Below are 22,484 nucleotides of genomic sequence, written 5' to 3'. Positions count from 1 at the left end.
CCTGTCAGGCATGTGGCATTTCTTCCCCGTTGTCATTCGAGTGAAAGATTAGAGCCCCCTTGTGGTCAATTGAGGTAGTGCCACCCCTTCCCCAGAGTTGAACCATTCCCCTTTGGCATTTCACATGCCGTGCTTTGTTCTTCATTAATTGTCACGTGCACATTTGCCGCCACATGTTTTTCATGCAACTGACTTCCCAAGGGGAAGCTTTTGTTACAGGTTTGGCTTTGCAGCTAACTGGTTTCTCGCTCAGGAGTTTTGTTGCTTTGGGTATAGAAGAAGAATGAAAACTTTTGACAACAATTCTCTCAAATTTTAAGGAGGCATACATAAAAGTTAAGACCGAAATGGGATCAAATGATTGCGTGTTAAAAGCAGGCATATGTGCTCTGACCCACAAGTGTTGCATTGATTCTTTCCTACCCCGCTGTCCTCCCTTCACTTAAATACGCAGACGGCATGAGGAAGTGTATTTCATTGGAGGCAAAGTGTGTGTAAGCGCTCACCCGTGCTGGGCGAACACCCATGTGAAGGTCCCATTCATCCGCTGACTTCTATTCAAAGAGGCTTTTGAAAAGCTGTTTTTTTTATGACTACACTTGCTGTGCTTCACTTCGTTTCTGAGCTCGGTTACCTTTTGATCCTATCAACTCGGCTACAATTCTTTCTTTCTTTCCACCCCCATCCCACATGTCAGCTTCGGCATGACGGAGATTGCTCTTTGACAGAGGATCGTGTACCTTCTGTGTTTAAAAAAAAAAAAAAAAAAGGGGCATGCCCCCCCCTGCTGCGGGGTTTAAAAATGCTCTGAGACTGGTAATCCTGCATAAGGCCCTGTGTTGGAATGCTAGCTATGGGATGGCATTTGTTACTCTCACATAGCTAAATACGTTCAAACTAAAATTTCCCGAATAGCTCAGTGCAGCGCTAAACCACTGTCAAAACAGTATTTTAAAAAAAAAATAATAATAAAAAAAGGCAGTCACTGTAGAGTATTTTCATAGAACAGGTGTTCGGTCAAGTTAATCGGAAGCCGACAGGAATTTAGTTCCTCAGCTCCAAGCACTTCCTTATTAAGACAATAGTGAGAGTTGACATGAAGAGGATGGAAGGTCAGCCTTTGAAAAAGAATGAGATGAAAATGAAACCGTGTGAATGTGCCGAACTGACACAAATTCTGATGATGCTCGCATTCAATTGTTGCCGGGGATTTGACTCTCTGTCGGACTTCACGTTCTCTGCCCGATGACCTGTTTGCTGGATTTGTTTTTATTTTCTTTGTGCACTTTCAGCCAGCTTAGGCTTGAGAACAATAGAGCCGTGGTAGCGGCTTACCCGTGGAAGACAACCACATTCGAGCGTTTTTATCCGCAGTTATTCCACTTTCTGCCCCTCCTGCGTTTTTAGCCCAAATGCTCTTTTGTTTTCATATTTTGATGAGTGCTGATGCGAGACAGTGGAACCCTGCTTCGCAAATTGAGAAATGCAATTCACTCATGCGACCGTCAAACAAAGTTCGGTGTATCGAGTTTTTATCAATATGTAGTGAGAAATAAAAACGGTGCAAGATAGGAATGAATGAAAACAGACTTTATTGTGGAGAAATAACACAACTTGTTGATATATATAAAATACGTGAAGCACAAAGCCGTGCAGCGTGAGAAAAAGCACAGATTTCCGCCACAATTTCCAAACTTAAAATAGTCCATGAACCGATGGATTTTTTGTTATTGAATCTTAGTTTGTCAACTAAATTGCTCATAAAGTGTGAAATTTGTAAACCAGAGCTCCATTGTATTTGGGTTTCGGTCCTCTCCTCCTGGATCGTCGCCGGATGAACTTTTACAAACACAGCATTTCCCCCAAGTGCAGAGTTGCCCAACATTTTTTGACCCCAAATCTACTTTTCAAACTTAAAGCAAAGAAATACATCCAGAAATTGAAAGGAACTGTTTGTTAACAGCATCGTTTTGGAAGACTTCGTAACAGCTGCTCATACCTTACCTTAAAATCCAAGGTAATGGCCAACAGATAAATTGTTGTCTGCCATGTGACTTGATCATTTCTGCCTGAATTGGATCAGAGGCATCTCATAAACCAAATTTTGCTTTGGTTTGTATGTCCGACCTCAGGATATGATATCCAGCTCAAGTCGTACATGTCGGCATGTTGTTTTTCCTCCTCCTCAATGAATTTGTCAACCGCACAGAGAAACTTTACCTCCGGATTACCTCATAGCTTCTACATGGTGTTATGTTTGGTGAACGCCGCAAGCGAGAGCCGAACACACACAGGTCACACAATGTTCTCGCCAGCCCACAAAGTGGAAAATGAAACATTGCTGACTATCGCTCCATCCCAAGATCTTGAAGACTCATCAGAGTCGAACAATGCAGCCCTGATTTTGCTGTCTTGCTTAAAAATATGATTGCTGTTTCGACTGTACTAAATGAAACCAAGGAGTCGTTGATTATGTTGCATGGACCCAAATTCGTCAGTTTATGCGGTTTGATTTATGCGTGTGCTCGTAGGATAACTCTCCATTGTCTGTGCATCGGCACTCTTTATCACCCAGGCTGTGGGACGCTCCATGTTGCGTAAGAAGCGTAACGCGTGCCTGTATGTTGCTTTGTGCACAGCCTATAAGAGAATCTCCCTGTGCCCGGAGCGATAATGGCGGTGGGCAAATCAAAAGCCTCGGCCGGCTCAAAGCCCTCGCCGATTGGCCCAGGCGGCAATGTGGCGGAGGACGGCATCATAGTAACCAAGTTAAAGCGCTCACATGGCCAGGGTGACATCAGTCGCGGTTGCTGCCTCACATGTAAACATGCTGATGCGGTTGGCGTCGCTAAAAATAGTTGTGTTGCCTACAGTTTGTGAAGAATATGAGCGGGATGTGTCACATCTGGTGCGAGGCGCTCATTGGTCCTGCGAGCCTCAGAAAAGAAGCTGTGCTGTTTGAGCATTATATCTAATGAAGGGACTCATCATAAGCTCTCTGGAGCTAATGAATATTCAAGCAGAACGATGTGATGGAATGAAAGCAATTAATCCAGCATATTTAAAGACTCACATGCAGTTAAATTTTCTGAAAGCATACTGACTGGTGGGGGGGGGGGGGGGGTTGTTGTTTTTTTTTGTTTGTTTGTTTTTTGGGCTGAAATGGAAGTAGCGCTAAAACTGAGACTGCGTTATGTTCTCTTTCTGCATTTTATTGTTTCCTAGAGTCGCTTCAGATGTGAATCCTACACAGGTGTCCTATCCTTCCAACAACACATTAAGGTGCGAGCAATTGGTGAACAGGATCTGGCACTTATTTTTCGTGGCAACTCCTCAAAATGATGCCATGCTCTTCCCACATTAATTGGTGTAAGCAAAAAATTCCAAATGTGACTCATTTGGGCAAATTCACTCATGGGAGTTCAAGTCTGAGGCCTAGTACTCCTTAAAAATGGCTACTTCAAACCCAAAACTGCCTTCATTTTCAAAGGTGTTTTGTGTCATGCAGGACATTGGTTTGAAATTCTGGAGAGTACTGGGACTTATGTTGTGTGTGTGTGTGTGTGTGTGTGTGTGTGTGTGTGTGTGTGTGTGTGTGTGTGTGTGTGTGTGTGTGTGTGTGTGTGTGTGTGTGTGTGTGTGTGTGTGTGTGTGTGTGTGCGTGTGTGCGTGTGTGCGTGTGTGTGTGTGTGTTTTTTTCTTGACTTGTATGACTTAGGGGGCTTTGGAAGCTGATTCATCACTCAGAATTAAGGACCGACCACTCAGTTCACCACTGAAGCCTTGCTAAATTGTTTGCTGCAATCCTCAAACTGAAAGTAAAAGAAAGTTCTTGCCTGAGCAGCTATATTAAAGTGTTTGTTTTTCGGTGAGGGTCACTCAGTGTAAGCGCTGCGCTGCCTGCTATCGGATCCACTTTTGTTTTTACAAGCCTATTGGAGAGCATTAATTTTTAATCAGGCAGATATATTTTTGTTTTGTTTTTCAACGACCTGTACGAGGGGTGGGGGTGTACGAGAGGCATCATCTCGTAGCGATGGCTGTGTAAAAGACTCAGTTGCAATGATTACACGTCACTCATCTCAAAGCCAATCCCTGCTGGGAAAACGTACAATGGTATTTTTACGAGTCAATGAAATACGCTCCCTGAGAACGTGGAATGGCGGAAACCTAATGCTGCCCATAAGTGTGTATTTGTGTGCCAGACTTCATAATTAGAGGCTCTGTTGTGTTGACATAATGTAGTACAGTAGTACAGACACTATACCAGACTGTAATCATGGATGAAGTAATCGCTAATTATATTTCATAGGGTGTGCCTCCCTTGCGAGCCTGCCATGTTTTGCCACCATCTTTCTGGTCCGGATACCCGAAGGCTACAAACTTAGCAAGCGTAGTTCCTCAACATCATGACTACAGTATGTGTAACAAATGCTAAGCAGTTACTTAGTCACGTGGGGAATACTAAAAGTCGTTTGTGGTATTTTGGTTGCACTTCTGTAGAAGAAATTCGCGGTATAATTGCAACGTTTGGTCTCTCTGAGGCACCGTAGTGTGCGTGATTCAAAATACGTGCTTCCAACTTAGGTCATTGCATTCTATTATTGCACCACTAGATGGTGCTACATTCTACACACTATACCGTTAAACAGTGGAAAAAATGTTGTATTTGCTAATATGGCTTGGAATCATAAACCAAGATGTAGCTTGTGTTTCGACTGTGGAATGGTGACAGATTCATCACCTACGCCGATGGTGTTACTCACGATACAGGGATGTACCCAGTGCAACAAGTGACAAAAAAAAATGAACATGACGTAGCATACAAAAAAAATGTTTGAGGGGGAAAAAAATGCATTAGCTGTAAGTAATCACTTTCCACCACAAGGCTCGGTCTATTCACAGAGATTCATGGTGTCTCTTAAATGTTGACTGGCAACGATTCAAGGCTGTTAAATCTGCAGTGAAACTCATTGTTTGGTTCATCATTTTTTTTTTAAATATTAAATACAGTACGTACTTCAGCAGTATAATAAATAATTGGGAGATCCCCACAGGTTTTCTGAACATGCATTTTTAGTTGATTTATGTTTCCAGTATTGCAACTCAGTAACGCGATTTTGGCTGAATGTTGATCGGGAAAAAAAACTCAGCCATTGCACAGAATCAACATCAGATCTCTTTTGTGATCGTAATCTGATGATGTGAAGAAGCAACAGGGTTCCGTGTGATCATGCACCTTTATCCAGCCAGCATGTTTTGCATCGCTGAAAATCTTTCTGTCTCTGTTGTGTCTTCCAGCTGGATCCTCAGACAGTGCAGTCCAAGAACTGGCACATGGACGTCATTGAGATGAACGGGGTAAGATGTGACATGTCAAGCAAAATCGCTTTTGGTAGATTCTGAAAGCCAATCCGTCTCCCGATATCGTTAAGTCTGGAGCTATGTTTTAGCAGTAGACTAAAAGCCTCAAATATTAAATTAACTTGACTGACTGCAAAACATTTGGGTCACGGGGGCCCAGCTGTGGGCGCTTGCATACTTTGAATTTACTCGACATTTTTCTTCTTTTTTTTTTTTGGTCTTTAGATAAAGGTGGAATTCTCAATGAAGTTTACAAGTAGGGACCTGAGCTTGAAGAGGACGCCATCCAAAAAACAGAGTGGTGTGTTTGGAGTGAAAATCAACGTGGTAACTAAGTACGTACCGCATATGTCTGTTTATTCAAATAGAAATGTCTTTTAACCTTTGGAGTGACTCCTTTTCTGATCGATGAGGCTCATCACGATGACTTGGTGCAATAATGGAGGAAAGGTCCAGTTCCTCCGAATGTCCGATGAGAAACTTAGACGCTCTTCTGCTTAATCCAAAACTCTGTCGTATATATCACGCAATCCAACAGTTTGCGCTCTCCCTCCTGTCGCAACTACAACAAATGACCCCCCCCCAACCCCTCCGTTTAAAACTGTACTTAATTCATTCAGTACCAGCCAATTCTAGACCAAGTCTGAAAAGACGTTTAAAATCGTCCTTGGGAGTGAATGAGTTATGGTGTCGTTTTCCAGCTGTGTCACATAAGAAATGCCCAAAATGGCGACAGCAATCGTCAGGATGTGTGCAATGATGTGTGTCGACGTTTGCAGGCGCGAGCGCTCCAAGGTGCCTTACATTGTCCGCCAGTGCATTGAGGAAGTGGAGAAGAGGGGCATCGATGAGGTGGGAATCTACAGGATCTCAGGGGTGGCCACGGACATCCAGGCTCTCAAAACGGCATTTGATACTAGTAAGAATTCTCTCTCTGTCTCTCTCTCTCTCGTCCTATTTTATTTTAATGACAAAGATGTAATCTACCCAAAAATATTCTTGACAGTACTATATTCTCTGTGTCCCCACGAGTCTAAACATAGTTTTCTGTAGAATATGATTTAAGCAGAAAAATCTTTTTGCCACGTACTCTCACTTGCCATCGCCTGAAAATGACATCACAGTGCCTAAGGGCTCAGCTTGCCAATGTCACATGACTAAACCCAGAAAACAGGTGAGTCGTGACAGTTACCTCCACTTTTAGACAATGTGATATCATTTATAGTCGACAGAAAACTCTGTAGACAAGTGGGGGCGCAGAGAACATTTTTTTTTCAAGACAAATTTGGACTTGATGGCCCCTTTAAGATATCCTTTATTTGTCCCGCAATGGGGAAATGTACAAGTCACACGCCTGTAAAATGAGCTGAATACGCCTCTCAATGAGTATATGACCTTGACTTCTATTTTCTACAGCATCAATTTACAACATTAGATGCTTCATATCATTTTTTTTTCTTCGTGAGACCGAGTGACTGTTCTTTACCGACACAACTTCCTTTCATCAAAACAGAAGTGTTTGTTTGGAAATGTTGGCCAGGTGGGGAAATGGTACTAAACCGTGTTGCGATTTATACAAAATGGTAGGACTGAAGTTGTGTATTATGTAAGCGCCTCCTCACATCATTTTACATCACCGAGCGCCAAGTGTCGTCTTTCATTTTAGTGTGCCCTTATTGAGCTCGCCTGCATGAGTTGCCGCCCAGGCATTTTTGAGAGGTGATATCATCCCTCTAGAGTACACAAAGCAGCTCTTGTTGTCGGGAGTTTTGGGGCTGAGTTTGTAACTGGGCCTGGCTGACCCCTAGATACCAAAGACATCCTGGTGATGCTGAGTGACATGGACATCAACGCCATCGCGGGAACCCTCAAGCTGTACTTCAGGGAGCTGCCGGAACCTTTGCTCACCGACCGCCTCTACCCGGCCTTTATGGAGGGAATATGTGAGACAGGTTTTCACCCCTGCGCGGGACCTTTGAGCTGGACACAACCGGATGTGATGTGTTTGTTCTCTCATCTGTTCTGCAGCTCTGTCCGACCCCGCAGCCAAGGAAAACTGCATGATGCACCTCTTACGCTCGCTGCCCGACCCCAACATCATGACCTTCCTCACTCTGCTGGAGCACCTCAAACGGTACATTATTTTCACCCGCCTCCCATTGATTGTATATTGACCATTGCACGCGATGGACCTCTCACAGTACAGAAGTCACAAGTGTATTTGTACGGAACAAGAATGACTCAGATGAAGCCGGTCATTTTCACCATTCTCTGGGCGCTGCCATTTTGTTCCAAACCGCTTTCTGCTGTTGAGCTAAATTGACATCAAAGTGTCCTCGGACTTGTAAACGTCACGTGACTGAACTCAGAAAACAGGTGAGCCGTGATGCGAGCCTGAGGGTACTTTGACATCAATTTCAGTCGACAACAGAGCAGTTTAGGACAAAATGGCAGCGTAACGAGATTGATGAAAATGGATGGATTAATCTGCTTCATTTCTTAACCCACAAACACAAACAGAATATGATGGTTTGATGTGTGAGGGCACATCGAATATTGCAAACACAAGTTTTGCCATTAGTTCACCTTAAAAAGCAAATAAAATAAAAACAGCCACGGGTAAATGGATAATCGTACCGTAAATGGCGTTGAAAAAATGCTATCATTACTTGGTTGCCATCAATGGTATGGTCTCTTACCATACCATTTAATGGTAGTTAGTTGCCATACGGTGATCATATTTAACTGCCATCTTTTTGTTTGTCTTGGTAAAGTCTGATATTTGATTTAGCTCTTGTACCAGATCTCACTGGACCGTATAAGTGACCCTAATATTTTGGCTGCTTATCTGAACGCTCGCCTCGTTTGACTCCACAGGGTGGCGGAGAAGGAGCCCCTGAACAAGATGTCCCTCCATAACCTGGCCACAGTATTTGGCCCCACTCTACTCAGACCCTCCGAGTCCGAGAGCACCAAGGGACAAAATATTACCTCTGTGTCTGACATCTGGTCACATGACGTTATGGCACAGGTAATCCCCACGTGCACGTCAAGCGACGCCGTGTGTTTCTCTCTTTGCATCGTAACAGCAACAGCTGCGGTAAAAAGAGCTCGCTCATGATTGCTTATTTGTTGAATTCACCAATTATGTATCATAGGAATCCACCAGTGAGCACAAGGAGCCGTTGGTTTACGATACTGTACTGCATTGCAAGATTTCTGCATGAATACAATCTGAGAATCTGTCACCACACGTCAAAAAAAGGCATGCTCAGCTACTGCTGTGCATATTATTTTTCATTTGATTGAGCCCCCCCCCCCCATATTCAGTAACGCTGCCACATTTCCACTTAAGTGCAAATCGGGTTACATTGTCATCATTGGAACAGCAATCCGTCATAAATTCTGCCGTTATGGTCATGATCAAGGCTGGAACTTGCGATTTCACGCGCTCGCTGTTTGATGGGTTCTTGCCTGAAAATAAGCTTGGTCAGTATACTAAGTTTCCAAATGAATTTCCCGTCCACAAAGTTTTAGTGTGTCTCGGGGCCATGCTGCTATCTGCATCAGTTTCCTGTTCATTCATGTCATTTTGTGACCTCAAAAAGACCCGAAATTTAGTAAATAATCCTAAAATAGTATCACATGCACAGAGAAAACCTCATCGATCTGTTCCAGGAAGTCATTGTTTGTCTTGGAGCTCACTTAAGGGCTTTGTGTGTTTTATTTTTATTTATATATTTTAAAGAAGCGAACAAAACGACTGGATGTTAGCTCAAACTGGCACATAAGTGAAGCGCAGTCCTCTCTGGAGTCCCATAATGTAATAAACGGAGAAGTAAAGTGCGTATTGCACATTCCATTATTCCGAATTGCCCTGGTTCTTCTTGCAGCACAAAATCCAACAGTAAATCAAATGAGATCATGATCTGTAGCGAGAAAAAAAAAAAATGATGCTGCAGAACTTGCAATCAGTCAAACCCTGTTCCGATTTTATTGTGTTTGACCAGGTGCAAGTGCTTCTCTACTACCTGCAGCATCCTCCCATCTCCTTTGCTGAGCTCAAGCGGAACACGCTCTACTTCTCCACCGACGTTTAAGCCCATCTTCGCCTCTGTCGGACCGGAGAATGAGGGACTGTGTATGAGTCGTCTTACCTCGCCTCTCCTGCAAGCGGGCATCTCGTCTTGACTGTACAGCACCCACAATCCCATCCCCTTAACTCTGAGCACCCCCCCCCCCCGCCCCCACCCCGGTTAGGAAGGTGGTGACATTTTTGTGGTCTTCTCGATATAAAGTTACCAGTCTGGGGGGGGGGGGGGGGTCGCTCTGGTTCAGTTTGGTGGGAGAGGAGGGGTTTCGGAGGCCACAGCCTGGCGCCGTGGCACATGATCAAGCCCGGGGACGTGGCATCGAGCTTTGTCCCCTGCTCAGAGACATTCCACAATGACCACATTTATGTTTTATAATAATTTAGTCGTTTCCTTTTGCTGTCTTTCTGGCTTTGCACATGTGGAGGAGGAGGAGACGTGTGTCTGCCAGTTTGCGTGTGTGCGAGCGAATGTGCAGGACTGCAAGGAATGAATGGCTGGCAAGAGTGTCCTTTTCTTAAACAGACATTCCCTCCCCACTGATTCTTGGCCAGATTAGCCCTATTTATTTTAAATATCTATATATATATAAATATCTGTGCCTGTACAGTTCTGTGCAACTAGAGAGATGCTCTAAGGAGTCTGTTTTTGAAGTCGATTCAGGTTGTGATGTTATTTTTTAGTCCGATTTTGCTCACTTACCATATTCATGGTTGGCAAATTGTACAGAAATATTCACCGCAGAAGCTCTGCCATTTTGTTACCCGCCACTTTGTTGAGGAAAAAGTGAGTTTAGTTGGGACTCAATAGGGGGTAAAAACAATGAATGAAACCTCTTGCTTTTTTTTTTCCTCTTCGTGTTGCATTACAAGCCTGTTCCAAGCATCTCACTGCACCGGTATAATCAATAGGAAGATTTGCGTAGTTGCCCTCGTTGCATGTTCAGCTCGTAATTGAAATCAGTCTAAGAAACACAAAGATAGGCTGTGTGAACGAAAGCCCTTTTATGCTCTGTACAAAGCCAACCTTTCTGTTGTCAGGCCTGCAACATGTTGAAAAATTCCTGCAAAAACTGAGAGTAAGACTATTTGGTATTTTTCATAATAAAAATTTGAAAATGTTGTATTTTACTTCCTTTGCGAAGAATTTAAGTATGCTGTACTGTAATTTTGAGGATAAATGTAAATGTGAAAGTTTTCCCCTTTTTCTAGTGAAATAAAAGACAGACAAACTCATTTTGTGATGATGATTGACAGTTATTTACCAACATAGCCGTGGATCCCACACTAAATTTTAAAAAAAAATCAACATGGCATTTTGTCACGAATGACATGTGGCAAGTTGTCATGTCATAAATAAAACTAGAGACGTTTAATTATATATGGTAATCTACAGTATTCATTTTCTACCACCTATCCTTGCCAGGGCCAAGGGTGAGCTACAACTTTGATTGGTCGCCACACATAGACAACCATTCACACATTTTTAATATTCATATTCCAGTTGAACAGATGCCTGTAAATCTCAAACATTTAAGGGTAATTCTGATCGAAAGAAAACGTACTTTTAACAATATACAATAAACGGCAGCACTATAAAGAGGAACAAAATAGAAAATATTTATCCTTTGAAAGAAGTCATTCCAGATGTGCAAACAATATAATGCCAGCAACAACTTTTAGTTACCTCACATTGATAATCAAATCTGTCCAGTTCAGAACCATCCTTTCTTTTACAATATTTTGCAAATGATTACTCCCCAAAATGTGCCTTTTGAGCACCCCTCCACCATCCATGTAAATTATATTCCAGGGCTTCTCAAACTCAGGTGTTGAGGGCCTCTATGAACAGTAACTTGGGGTTCAAATCATATTTAACTATGTGCAAATCTGGATCAGCGTGTCAATAAAACAAACAAACTAAACCATATACTGTACTCCTAATTACTTAAGCTTTAGGCCTAAAAATATCTATATATACAGTATATATATATATATATATATATATATATATATACATATATATATATATATATATGTATATACTGTATACACACACACATATGTATAAAGCGCCTTCTAAATTAAATTGCCAACATTTCCATATTGGTTTTCCTCTCTAAACTACACAAACATCACCCTCTTCTGATCAAACTCACACAGTGCTGCTGCGTCAACGAGGCGCGCATAATTCTGCAGTCAACCTTTCTATCGTGCGGCTACATACAGTATTGAAAACTGCTCCAAATTGCAGTACTGCTGAAAGTGGTATCTTTAAGTATATTGAAATGCGATGCGTTTGCGTTCATGATAATGCATCATTTTTTCGCAGAAACGTAAATTAAAAATAGTAGACAGTATAATACACTGCATAGTCATTTCACAAAAATAAAGATTCCACTTTTCCTTTTGCTGTGTTTTTATGATCAACTGCAGTCCTAACAGGAGAGTAACGCTTAAAAATACCCTAAAAATATATTATTATTGCACACAAATTAGACAAATCAAAAGTCCCTATTTGGTTAACACCATCTTTATTACGCCCTATGACATTGCACATTGCATTTTATTGGTGTATAAAGAACAAAGCCATGTCTCCTTGAGCGGGTGCAAGTTGCAAACCCATTGCTAATGGAGGTAATCTTTGCCAAATACATGTGTCGGTCTCGAGCACTCCGGTAGTTTCTCCTTTGTAAGGATATTGGCTGGCAACCGGTCCTATTCCAGCTGCCTGAAAACAGCTGGGATAGGCTACAGCACCCCCGCGACCTACGTAAGGATATGCGAGTCAGATGATGGGTGGATGGATGGATGGATGGATGGATAAAAGTGTTTTTATGCAGCTAACTCAGGTTCATTTGATCATTTGTCACAGATTTACTAAATCCGGTTTATATTAGCACAAACTAAAGTAAGGAGGAATAATTGCTCATGATCTCTGTTGAATTGGGTCAGTCTGCACTTAAAACAAAACAAACAAAAACGATAGAACATATATTTTTGCAAATTATTTTCCTCAAGCTACAGCGCTTGTACAGTACTGTAAATGCGAAGCAAATAATGACCCTCTTCTAACTACATTTCCCACAATGCTCATGATCCAGAATCCCGGAAGTTTGACGTTTATTGACAACATGGCTGCTGATCTGGCTGTGGCTTTGACGAAAATTTGAATTTGACAGCGTTCACCGGGTGTACACACGCACACCATTTCCATGTGTTGAGTGTACAGTGCGCATTTATTCGAATGACGGGACCTGCCAACTCACGGGATGGTGTCAGTGAGCTGAGGAAACGTTCCGAGTAATCCCGTCATGTCGTTTTTCAAGCGGAAAGGTGAGGAAGCATTCTCAGCTGCAACGTCAACTGTAGCGAGCTACTTGGAAGAGAAAGCGAGGGAGAAAACGGCCCATTAACTTATATCTTATGTCAACTTAACCAAGTGTAATATTTCGTCACAAGATAATGGTTCAGTTCTTGGTTCGCGAATGCCTGCAGTGCGGCTTGGGTAGTAAGGCATATCAATGGTTAGCTTCCGAGTAGCCTCCCCATCATCATTATCGTTGCTTGATATAATGCAGCTCCAGTCCACGGCCACCAGGAAATAAAATGTCGAGAAAAAAGTTGAATGTTAATAATAACATGGTTAATATTCTATTTAAAAAACTGTACCCGTGAAGGTCTGCTGTGACAGGTAGTTTCCCTCGATGTCACGTTAACTACAATCTGCATACTACATCTTTGTTGTCATTATTTTATCACATCAAAGAATATTTTCCAGTGTTGTGAAGACAAATTCAAAAGCGTGACATCCACATCAACTAAAAGGTCCTTCTCAACAAGTCAAGTCAAGTCAACTGTATTTATAGAGCACTTTCAAACAGCCATCGCTGCATACAAAGTGCTGTACATGGAGCAATTTAACATGCACAATAAACAGTCAAACAAGTCAAATTTATTGTAGTTATTCTGGTATTTTGCCTGCCTTGATTCATCTTCTAAGTATATTGGCAAAGACTCCTTCAAGAGGGAAAATAAATGGAGACAGCGGCCTCCAAAAACTAGTCATCTTGTGATTGTTGAGGAACTCACGCTACAATGGCGAGAGGAAATATTTTCCCCATAGTCTACAGGAATTAAATGCAGCTGACTCAGCAGCTCTACCGTAGGAGGAAATGTGAAGAAAAGACCTCTTTATCATATGGTGACTACAGTGGCTTTGAGAAAGTCAGTGTTTTCTTGGGGCAGTTATTTTATTTTTTACAAGCAGAGTGTTTGAACTCATTGTGTGCTGCTAGTCAGTCACAAGAAAAAATAAATTTTAAACTCCATTGTCAATCTAGATATGCACAGGTCTTTGCTTTTAGCCACTTATTGTTTTCCAGAAGAAATATAAGTGGCAAATGTGCGTAAAGTTTTGGACTATTAATGGTGCAACCCAAATTTCCTGGAAAAATATGCCTCGAGGGCCAAAAAGTAAATTGTGATGTCATGCTTGACATAAATCTTGCGAGACTTGAGCTCAGTAAGGAACACACTACCACGTCTTGTCCTAACTTTGGAATGAAATATTTTTCTATGATGCACCAGGGCCGATTGAATACTTTTGTCACAAGTTTCACACATCCTGTCAGTGCCTGTTATGAGCATCCTCTGGACTGGTGCTCTGTCGGTGCTTTTCCATTTGAGACTCATCCCCTGGCCCTCTGCTTTATCGAAAGACACGATTGCAGATTCTCTGTGATGCCTGCCATGATCTGCTCATTCTAACACCTCTCGATGTTGATACGTGAGAGGCCAGTGCAGTGAGCTGGACTGAGAGGTCTTTCACATACAAGTCCCGTTTCCCAGTTTTCATTGCTCCACAGCAAATGGTTTGTTTGCATTCCTTAGCGTATTTCACTTTCCTGTTGGAATTAGGCAACTCGGTTCATGTTACCTTTTTGTTATTCTTTCTGAAGACACCAAGACTTTGCCGTCCCTGTTCACTGGTCTCGGCCTTAATTGCAAAAAAAAAAAAGAATGCTCCCCTTGTTATAGCAATGATTTGTCATTTCTCCCAACAGCCAAAAGCAAAGAACCTGAGAGAGTGACCGACGCAAAAGTCAACAGAGGTGAGTTCATCATTACTCAATGGCACTACATACATATTGTTTATGAGCAATATATGAAAATAGGCTGCAAGAACTAAGCGTACCTTCCAGTTTTTCCTTATTGTCCTTTTCAATTTTCTGTGACTCCCCCGGTCAAAGGTCTCGGCAGCCCTCACTCCCCATCACCGCCACTGAAGAACAACCATGCCATCCAGGAAGCTGCGGGGCCCAGCCATGTGGCCATCAGCGCCATCTCTGCCAACATGGACTCCTTTGCCCGCGGTCGCACGGCCATCCTCAAGAAACAGCCCAGCCACATGGAAGCTGCGCACTTTGGTGATCTCGGTATGTACCCTGAATTCTTCTGCTGTTCATAGCGCTTATCGATACTCTTTAAACTGAGCTCTTATGGTTCATACACTGAGGTCTCATCTTGTGATTATTGGTTTGAAATCCCCCATTTTTGTTTTAACTTTAGAGGTGTATAAAAAAATTATACCTATGGCTGTGTTGTCCAGTGAAAAAAAAACTGCACTGATTGATCTATGACTCTGTGATGTGGTGAATGGCTAGTGTGGAAAACATGGGCTGGGCAACACAGAGGTGGAAGAACCTGTACCACAGCCTATGCCACAAAATGTAACAGAAACAGGCTGCAAGAAAAATAAGAGTTGTTGAGTGATTGATAAATGGGCGGTGATAGTATGCAGAGAATTGAAGTGAAAATGTGAACTTTTGCCGTATGGTGAGCCAACCAATGAAGTCGAAGCAGCATTTCGCCTCCTGTTTTGCTGTGATGGAAGGTCCCAAAAGACCTGGAATGACTAATAACCTTTCTCAATAATAAACGTGGCCTTGCGTTTGCTCTGTAGTCCTCATTCGGGCACATTCTTTTGATTTCATCACTTAAGAATGCCTGACGACATTCAAGCAATCGCTCGTCATTCACAACATAGAGTTTGCTGCTCGTATGTCATCTGTCCCGGGGCATGATAACAAAACATTCCATCTCACTATTTTCGAGTCCAGTGTGAGCTGCATAGTTACATGGAGCAGTGCACTCCAGTCGATTCTCTGGCCCACAAAAAAGCCGATCACGTTTTCAGGAACTTCACAAAACACAATTACGTGTTCAGAAAGCAAGCCAAATGCAGGAAATGGATATTTATTATTAATTCCCCCGCCACCTCCTGCCCCTGAATTTTGGAAGCTGTAAAGTAAGTAGATTACTGTAGTTCCTTTTCTAATCACTGCCTAAATGCAAGTCATAGAGTCATATGAGTGCCTGTCGAAAAATATTTAACTACTTGCTGTGAAAACTGAAAGTAGTAATGCCATAACTATATTCTTATGTCGCATTGCAAAAATGAAATTTTGAAAGTCTACCACTCAGTCCAAAAAAAGAAAATACCTGTTTTGTCATTTTCTTGTTACAAAATAATTTGTTAAACAAACTCTCACTAGTGAATGAAATACTGTACTTTCATCAATGAGAATATCTTTCTCATAAAAGTTTGATTTGAGTATTTCATTTTGGAAAAAGTCAAACTCACATTCTATCGATTCAGTCAAAATGCCTCCCACCACCAAGCCCCCTTTTTGTTGACGTGTTTGTGTGTCTCAGGTCATTCCAGTGTGAACTATCAGCCCCAGGAGACCCGCTGCCGGCTCTCCAAGACCGTGGACCAAGTGCTTCGGGACAATGTGGCGATCCCCCATTACATGCGTTTTATGGAGCGTCATGGTGCCGACCACCTGGTTCGCTTCTGGCTGGAGGCTGAGAGTTTCCGCTCCACCAGCTGGTCGTGGGTCCGAGCGCACAGCCTCAACTCTGTCAAACACAGCTCATTGGCTGAACCCGTCGCCGGCTCCGGAGATGGTTCCGACTTGCCGGAGCTCCCCCAGCACAATTCCCATGACCTGGAATGGAACATTGCAGGAGTCACGGCGCAGCCCGAGCAGCGGGACCCCTCCTGTACAGACGCAGGCCTGCAACCCGGCACCCCTCGAGCCGAAACTCCCAGCAGGCAGGCTCCGTCCAGGACGGGGACCCCTTCCAAAGGGCAGTCAAACATCAGCCTGCGAGATCTCTCTGAAAAACTCATGAGAAGTAAGCCTGATCGCTTTTATGTCTGCCCATCTTTGAGATTTTTGTATGTCTTGCCTCAAGGTGAGCTATCAACTCTATGGACATGGAAGGCTGCCACTGAGCAATTTGTGGAATGACACACAAGATAACAGTCATCCACAAATAAATTGTGAAAAAAAAAAACTTCCATCCATCCATCCAATCCGCTTATCCTCACGAGGGTCGCGGGTGCGCTGCAGCCTATCCCAGCTGCCTTCGGGCAGTAGGCGGGGGACACCCTGAACTGGTTGCCAGCCAATCACAGGGCACACATAAACATACAACCATTCGCACTCACACCCAGGAACAATTAAAGTGTTCCATTAACCTGCCATGCATGTTTGTGGAATGTGGGAGGAAACCGGACTACCCGGAGAAAATTCTGAACACACGCCAAAGGATATTTATTCCATGATATACATGTTCACATTGGCTATGAAACACTGTTGCAGTGGACATTCAGGATCCCTTCAATGCATTTTGGCAGCACGGTGCAATTAGCGGTTAGTTTGAGTGCCTCGCAGCCAGCAGGTCTGGTTTCAAATCTCTGTTGTGGCTTTGGCTTGTTCTCTCTGTGAATCTCTTGCTCGTCACCGTTTAGCTCTCGCATACCAAATACACGCTTCTTAGGTTGAATTGAAGACTCAACGTTTTCCATAGATATTTCCTTTAAAAAAAAAAAAAAAAAAAATCATGGAAATATATATCGCCAAATTAATTCACAGGGCTCTCTTGATTTAGGTATCGAAAAAGATGCGGTTACCATCTTCACCAAGTACGTCTCCCCGGATGCTGTGAGGCCTATCCCAATCACAGAACAGATCCGAAATGACATCGTTGGTAAGATTGGAATGAATTCTTCGGAGTAGTCAAGATAACTTCTAAATTCTTCGGAGTAGTCAAGATAACTTCTAACTCTGTTTCTGCTCTTTTTGTGTTTAGCTAAGATTTGCGGCGAGGATGGCATGGTGGACCCAAATTGCTTTGTCATTGCACAGTCGGTCGTCTTCACCATCTTAGAGCAACAGTAAGTCACCGGTGGAGTTAATAGTCACACAAGCCTCCGTGGTTCGAGTTTGGTGTGCACGGTTAGAGTTTAACCAATTTCCCTTAATGTATTCCTAGATACTTTCTTGAATTCCTGCGGAGTCACCATTTCTGTAAATACCAGATTGAAGTGTTGACGAGTGGCTCCGTGTTCCTGGCTGACATCTTGTTCTGTGAGTCGGCTCTCTTCTACTTCTCTGAGGTGAGTCGGCCCCAAAGGTTCCCAAAACATCACGCTGTTGTCTGCCACAATAAACCTGTGCAAACCTCTCTGCGCATTCATCGTAGTTGGAATTTCTTGTTTCCTCCCGACATTCATCTTTGTGATAACAGATCATGTCTTGCACAACGTATTGCATCACTTCCTGGTTACTTTTTTGGGGTTTCGCATCGCAACACAAACTGACAAAACTCTCAGAGAGTGGAGGGTGCTGATTAAGTCTGTTCAACGTCACTCAGTAAATGCTGTACATGAACCGTATTGACGACATTAGTGTGAGCATTATTTTTTATGACGACACTTTTTAACAATTACTGACATCGTTTATAGCGCCAATAAAGTATTTTGGCAGTGATGACATAAAATCCCCTTCTGAATGCTCTTTAGAATCAACCGTCTTTAGTCATGTTTCGATGACACAAAGGTCAGCTCTGCAAACACAAAACATTCCTTGTTAGTTATGAAGGGTGTTGTTATGGAAAGTTTCAATAAAATATTCTCTGCCCCCCCCCCCCCCCCCTCCCGCTCCATCTTTGCAGTACATGGAAAAGGAAGAGGCGATGAATGTACTGCAGTTCTGGCTCGCGGCTGACAACTTCCAAAACCAGCTAGCAGCAAAGAAGGGCCAGTATGATGGCCAGGAGGCCCAAAATGACGCCATGATCCTTTACGACAAGTAGGTCTTGATGAAAACTGCTTATGAAAGCGATTTAATACACTTCCAGACTAAAGGTTTTATGTGTTTGCTTTATGAGAAATCATCTTGTTTATTTCTTAGGTATTTCTCACTGCAAGCTACAAACCCTCTGGGATTTGGCGACTCGGTACGCATGGAGATTGAGTCGAACATCTGCCGGGAGGGGGGCCCTCTGCCTGAATGCTTTACCACTCCACTTAGACAAGCCTGGACCACCATGGAGAAGGTACAGGAGAAGTCTGCTCCATTTTGAATGGGGCTCCTCATATAGTTGCACGAGCTACGGCAATTCCAGGGATACATTATTAACCCACGTAGATTGTTTAAAAAGAAAAAAGAACTGTTGTCGGTCAAGTACTCATTTTTGATATGTGCTGTCATATCCCAAAGACCAAAATAGTTAATACACCACAATTCTTATCTTGTTGAAATTGGTTTCTTGATGGCTTGGCAGGCACCCAGCCATCAAGCCAACTATTTGCAAGCGAGCAAATATTTTTTATTTTTTTTTCCCTCTCGCTGTATACTCTTTAACTCTTTCATTCCACAAGACGTACTTGTACGTCTTTTTAGAATTAGGCTCCGCCTACCAAGGACGTACTTGTACGTCCAAGTCTTTTTTTTTGCGTCATAGAGAGCAGGAGGGTCTGATGCAATCTGTGAATGAGAATAAGCCGTTTGCATTGTAAATCATGTAAAAAAGCGACCACTAGGTGGCAGTGGTGCCTCACGTGATTGAAATGCACGCTTTTACAAAAAGCTCTTTTTCTCCGTTTTTTGCCCAGGAATCGCCATTTTGATTAAACTTAGCCATTTTGTAATGCCGATTGCTGAAGAATGGAAAAAGATAGAAACAAAAAGTTTTTTTTTTCTGCTGAAAGAAGAGAGCCCAAACTTTATTTTGGTAGGCTCCATGTTTATATAGCATTAGAACCAAATATTCTGTGGGCCTTGCAAGATCAGTCGAAATCCAGTAAAACGCTGGGATTGAGGGGGTTGCTCCAGTGAAAATGGCTGGGATTGAATGAGTGAAGAGCCCCCCTTGTTGCGCATGCGTTCAGGTGTATATGCCAGGCTTCCTGTCCAGTAACCTTTACTACAAGTACCTGAGTGACCTCCTCAATTCGGTGCGGGCGGACGAGTTTGTGAATGTCAACACTCCAGGTCAGGGTGCCGCGGCGGACAACGAGCAGCGCTCAAGTTCAAGTGTCAGCGAGGCCTCCTTGATGCAGGTGACTCCCAAAAACCCCCTCAAGCACTCTGGGGCAGGCCTGATATTTCATGACATTTAGAAATCGGACAATCTTTGCTCGTGCCAAAGAGGAACAATTTTTGTGTTTAAGGAGAAAGTAATGCAATGTCGCTTGTCGCTCTCTGACGTATTTTGAACACGGTATCTCCATGACAGTCTGGGGCCAAAAAGGCAGCGATAAAGATCTTGAAAAACTTCGATGAGGCCATCACGGTTGACGTGGCCAGTCTTGACCCCGAATCTTTGTACCAGAGGCCATACGCTGGGTGAGTGTCGTCACATAAATATTGTTATTATTCTACTACATTACATTGCTTATCTTACATGTTTTCTGAATATCTCTGTCCTGTCTCACCATTTCAATCCTGACCCATACAGTGGAAAAAAACCTGATAACTAAAGCCACATAGAATCATTCCAAAACTGTCACTGCATTTTCGTTTTATTGTAAGGAATGCTGTAGGCTCTTTGCAGAAGTGTCCACACCCTAAAACTAATCCTTTATAAAGTAGTTACATTGTCTTTAATTACAGTATTGAGTCTCTATGATCAGGAGACAAGACAATATTTTGACCATTCTTCAGGCCTACATAATTCCAATTGGATCTAGATCTGGGCTCTGAATCTGGATCTGTGCTTTAAATCCGACACATGTGGTTGTCTTTTGGTTAGCACCACACCTTATTTTTTTCCTTATTTGTCCTTCTCTTCAGAAAGATGACATTCGGGAGAGTGAATGAGTTGGGGCAATTTATCAGGGAGGCAGAACCAGAACCAGACGTGAAGAAATCCAAAGGTACCATGCACTCTTACTCATTTTCCTCCACCTCGCAAGGCATCTTACATGTAATCATTTTACGCAGCAAGCGATGTTGCCTCCTTGTCCAACTCGTCCTTTGTTCCAATTTAGGCTTCATGTTCTCACAAGCCATGAAGAAATGGGTCCAAGGTAACTCAAATGAGGTGAGACCACAGCAAAGCTTCTTCAAATGCACCTTTACATAACGTCGCATCTGTGACAAGGCACTAAATGAGACCGTAGCGTAGACTCGGATCGAAAAGATGAATGAAAGTTGATATCCGTAAAATCTTGATTGAAGGCTCAGGAGGAAATGGCCTGGCAGATAGCGAAAATGATTGTCAACGATGTTGTGCAGTCAAACCTTGACAGTCCTGGCAAGTCCACGAAGGTATATATATATTTTAAAAAAAGAAATCTCACTCAACATGTTCCACAACAGTTGAAATGATTTGTTTTGTACGTTGTCTCTTTTCTCTCCATGCAGTTGTGACCCCATGAAGACGATCCCCCTGCAAATGCTGGCCAATTATACACATGGCTTACCCTGCAACGAACTGAAAGTACTGTACCTCATTGTTTCAACTCCATAACACTATGAAGGTGCGCAGTGGTCAGTTTAAGTGAAGCCCTTGCATCACATGACGGGGGCGTCTTTCCAATTCAGTCTGGTACCTTAAAGCAACCTCGCAGAAAGACAAAGCATGTCTGCTAACGGTGCAAGCAAAACTGTTGCAGACTCTCGTTGCGTTGTCTTATGTCGGACCTCCGGAGGATGTCACGCAGACTGAATTCCGCGCATTTCCTCACGACACGCCTCCCCATGCCTTTTGTTTTTAATGACCATTCCTTGTTTTTAGAAGACGTTTTTCTTAAGCCAAATAACAGTTTGGAGCGTTCGCCCTTTTACATATGCACACACTCCCTTTAGTAGCCTGCCTGTCCAATGGTGAATTATGTAAAGAGGAAATTTATTTGGAGAGGATCTGCAAATGACAATGAGAGAGAGGAAGACCTGGTACCTCTTGTGTTAAACCTCTTGGCACTTTTTATGAGCATAGAATAAATTAAAAAAATACAACTCTGTGATGAATTCAAATGCTCCACTTGTTCTAGATGATATATATCGCTACATGTATATATGTATAATGTAGACTGGTTTCTCCCATATATAAATGTCAGTACTTTTTTTTTTATGGTGGCCGCTGTTATGTTTTGTTTTGTTTTTCTCTCCTGTATGCATCTCAGAAACAACTGGACATTTGCTCAATCAATTAAACTTTTTTTTTCTTTTGAGCCTTACTGAGGTGTGGAGAAGAACCAGAAAGGAGTTTTGGTACCATGTACCTCTGATGTTTTTCAATATGTATGTGCACCTAATCTAAATCTATTTAAATTGTTTGATTTAAATACATACGTTGTCAATGGTTTTGTCTCTGCTCCTTTTATTGTATTTTTTAAAAAATCATAACACACTCCTAGGTTCACCGACATACAATGTTTCAAGGGTACGAATTTAGAAAAAGGTACATTTCAAACACTTTTTCAACCATTAAAGTGACTTGTAAATTGTACAAAATTTGAATTTTTTTTTTTTTCTTCAGGAGGGGGAAACAACTGTCGTGCATTTTTGCCGTCACATCGTACAACACAAGCCACCGTCCACCGATTATTGTTGAAAGGTATCGGACAGGAAAATGAAAAAAAAATTCGAAGGTGTTACATCCCTTGGAACACAGTGCAGACAGTCATCAACAAGCGGACAAAAGATTATCTAGAGCTTGATGTCCCCCG

General features: G+C 42.6%; 2 protein-coding genes across 5 annotated transcripts in view; both read left to right on the top strand.

The window, feature by feature from the left end:
- Positions 1-10,690, top strand: part of abr (ABR activator of RhoGEF and GTPase) — a 77,269-nt gene extending 66,579 nt beyond the window's left edge. For all 4 annotated transcript variants that reach the window (XM_086130630.1, XM_086130629.1, XM_086130632.1 and 1 more), the window contains exons 17-23: positions 5,302-5,361; positions 5,590-5,699; positions 6,144-6,283; positions 7,173-7,307; positions 7,393-7,498; positions 8,242-8,395; positions 9,375-10,690. In XM_086130630.1, coding sequence (XP_085986756.1) covers positions 5,302-5,361; positions 5,590-5,699; positions 6,144-6,283; positions 7,173-7,307; positions 7,393-7,498; positions 8,242-8,395; positions 9,375-9,464 — 795 coding nt within the window. In that variant the 3' untranslated portion in view covers positions 9,465-10,690. The remainder of the gene's footprint in view (positions 1-5,301; positions 5,362-5,589; positions 5,700-6,143; positions 6,284-7,172; positions 7,308-7,392; positions 7,499-8,241; positions 8,396-9,374) is intronic.
- Positions 10,691-12,580: 1,890 nt separating this feature from the next.
- akap10 (A kinase (PRKA) anchor protein 10) lies at positions 12,581-22,117 on the top strand. Its single transcript, XM_086131354.1, has 15 exons — positions 12,581-12,790; positions 14,521-14,568; positions 14,707-14,892; positions 16,172-16,657; positions 17,417-17,515; positions 17,618-17,702; positions 17,801-17,924; positions 18,482-18,618; positions 18,721-18,865; positions 19,701-19,871; positions 20,048-20,157; positions 20,605-20,687; positions 20,802-20,854; positions 20,992-21,081; positions 21,178-22,117. Exons 1-15 carry the CDS (start codon positions 12,769-12,771, stop codon positions 21,181-21,183), a joined length of 1,845 nt encoding a protein of 614 aa, XP_085987480.1. The 5' UTR covers positions 12,581-12,768; the 3' UTR covers positions 21,184-22,117.
- Positions 22,118-22,484: the final 367 nt, after the last annotated feature.

This window comes from Hippocampus guttulatus, chromosome 15 (genome assembly GCF_054856545.1).
Source record: "Hippocampus guttulatus isolate MCC_2025c chromosome 15, RoL_Hgut_1.0, whole genome shotgun sequence".
Classification (NCBI taxonomy): Eukaryota; Metazoa; Chordata; class Actinopteri; order Syngnathiformes; family Syngnathidae; genus Hippocampus; species Hippocampus guttulatus.
This window is presented reverse-complemented; position numbering and strand designations above follow the sequence as displayed.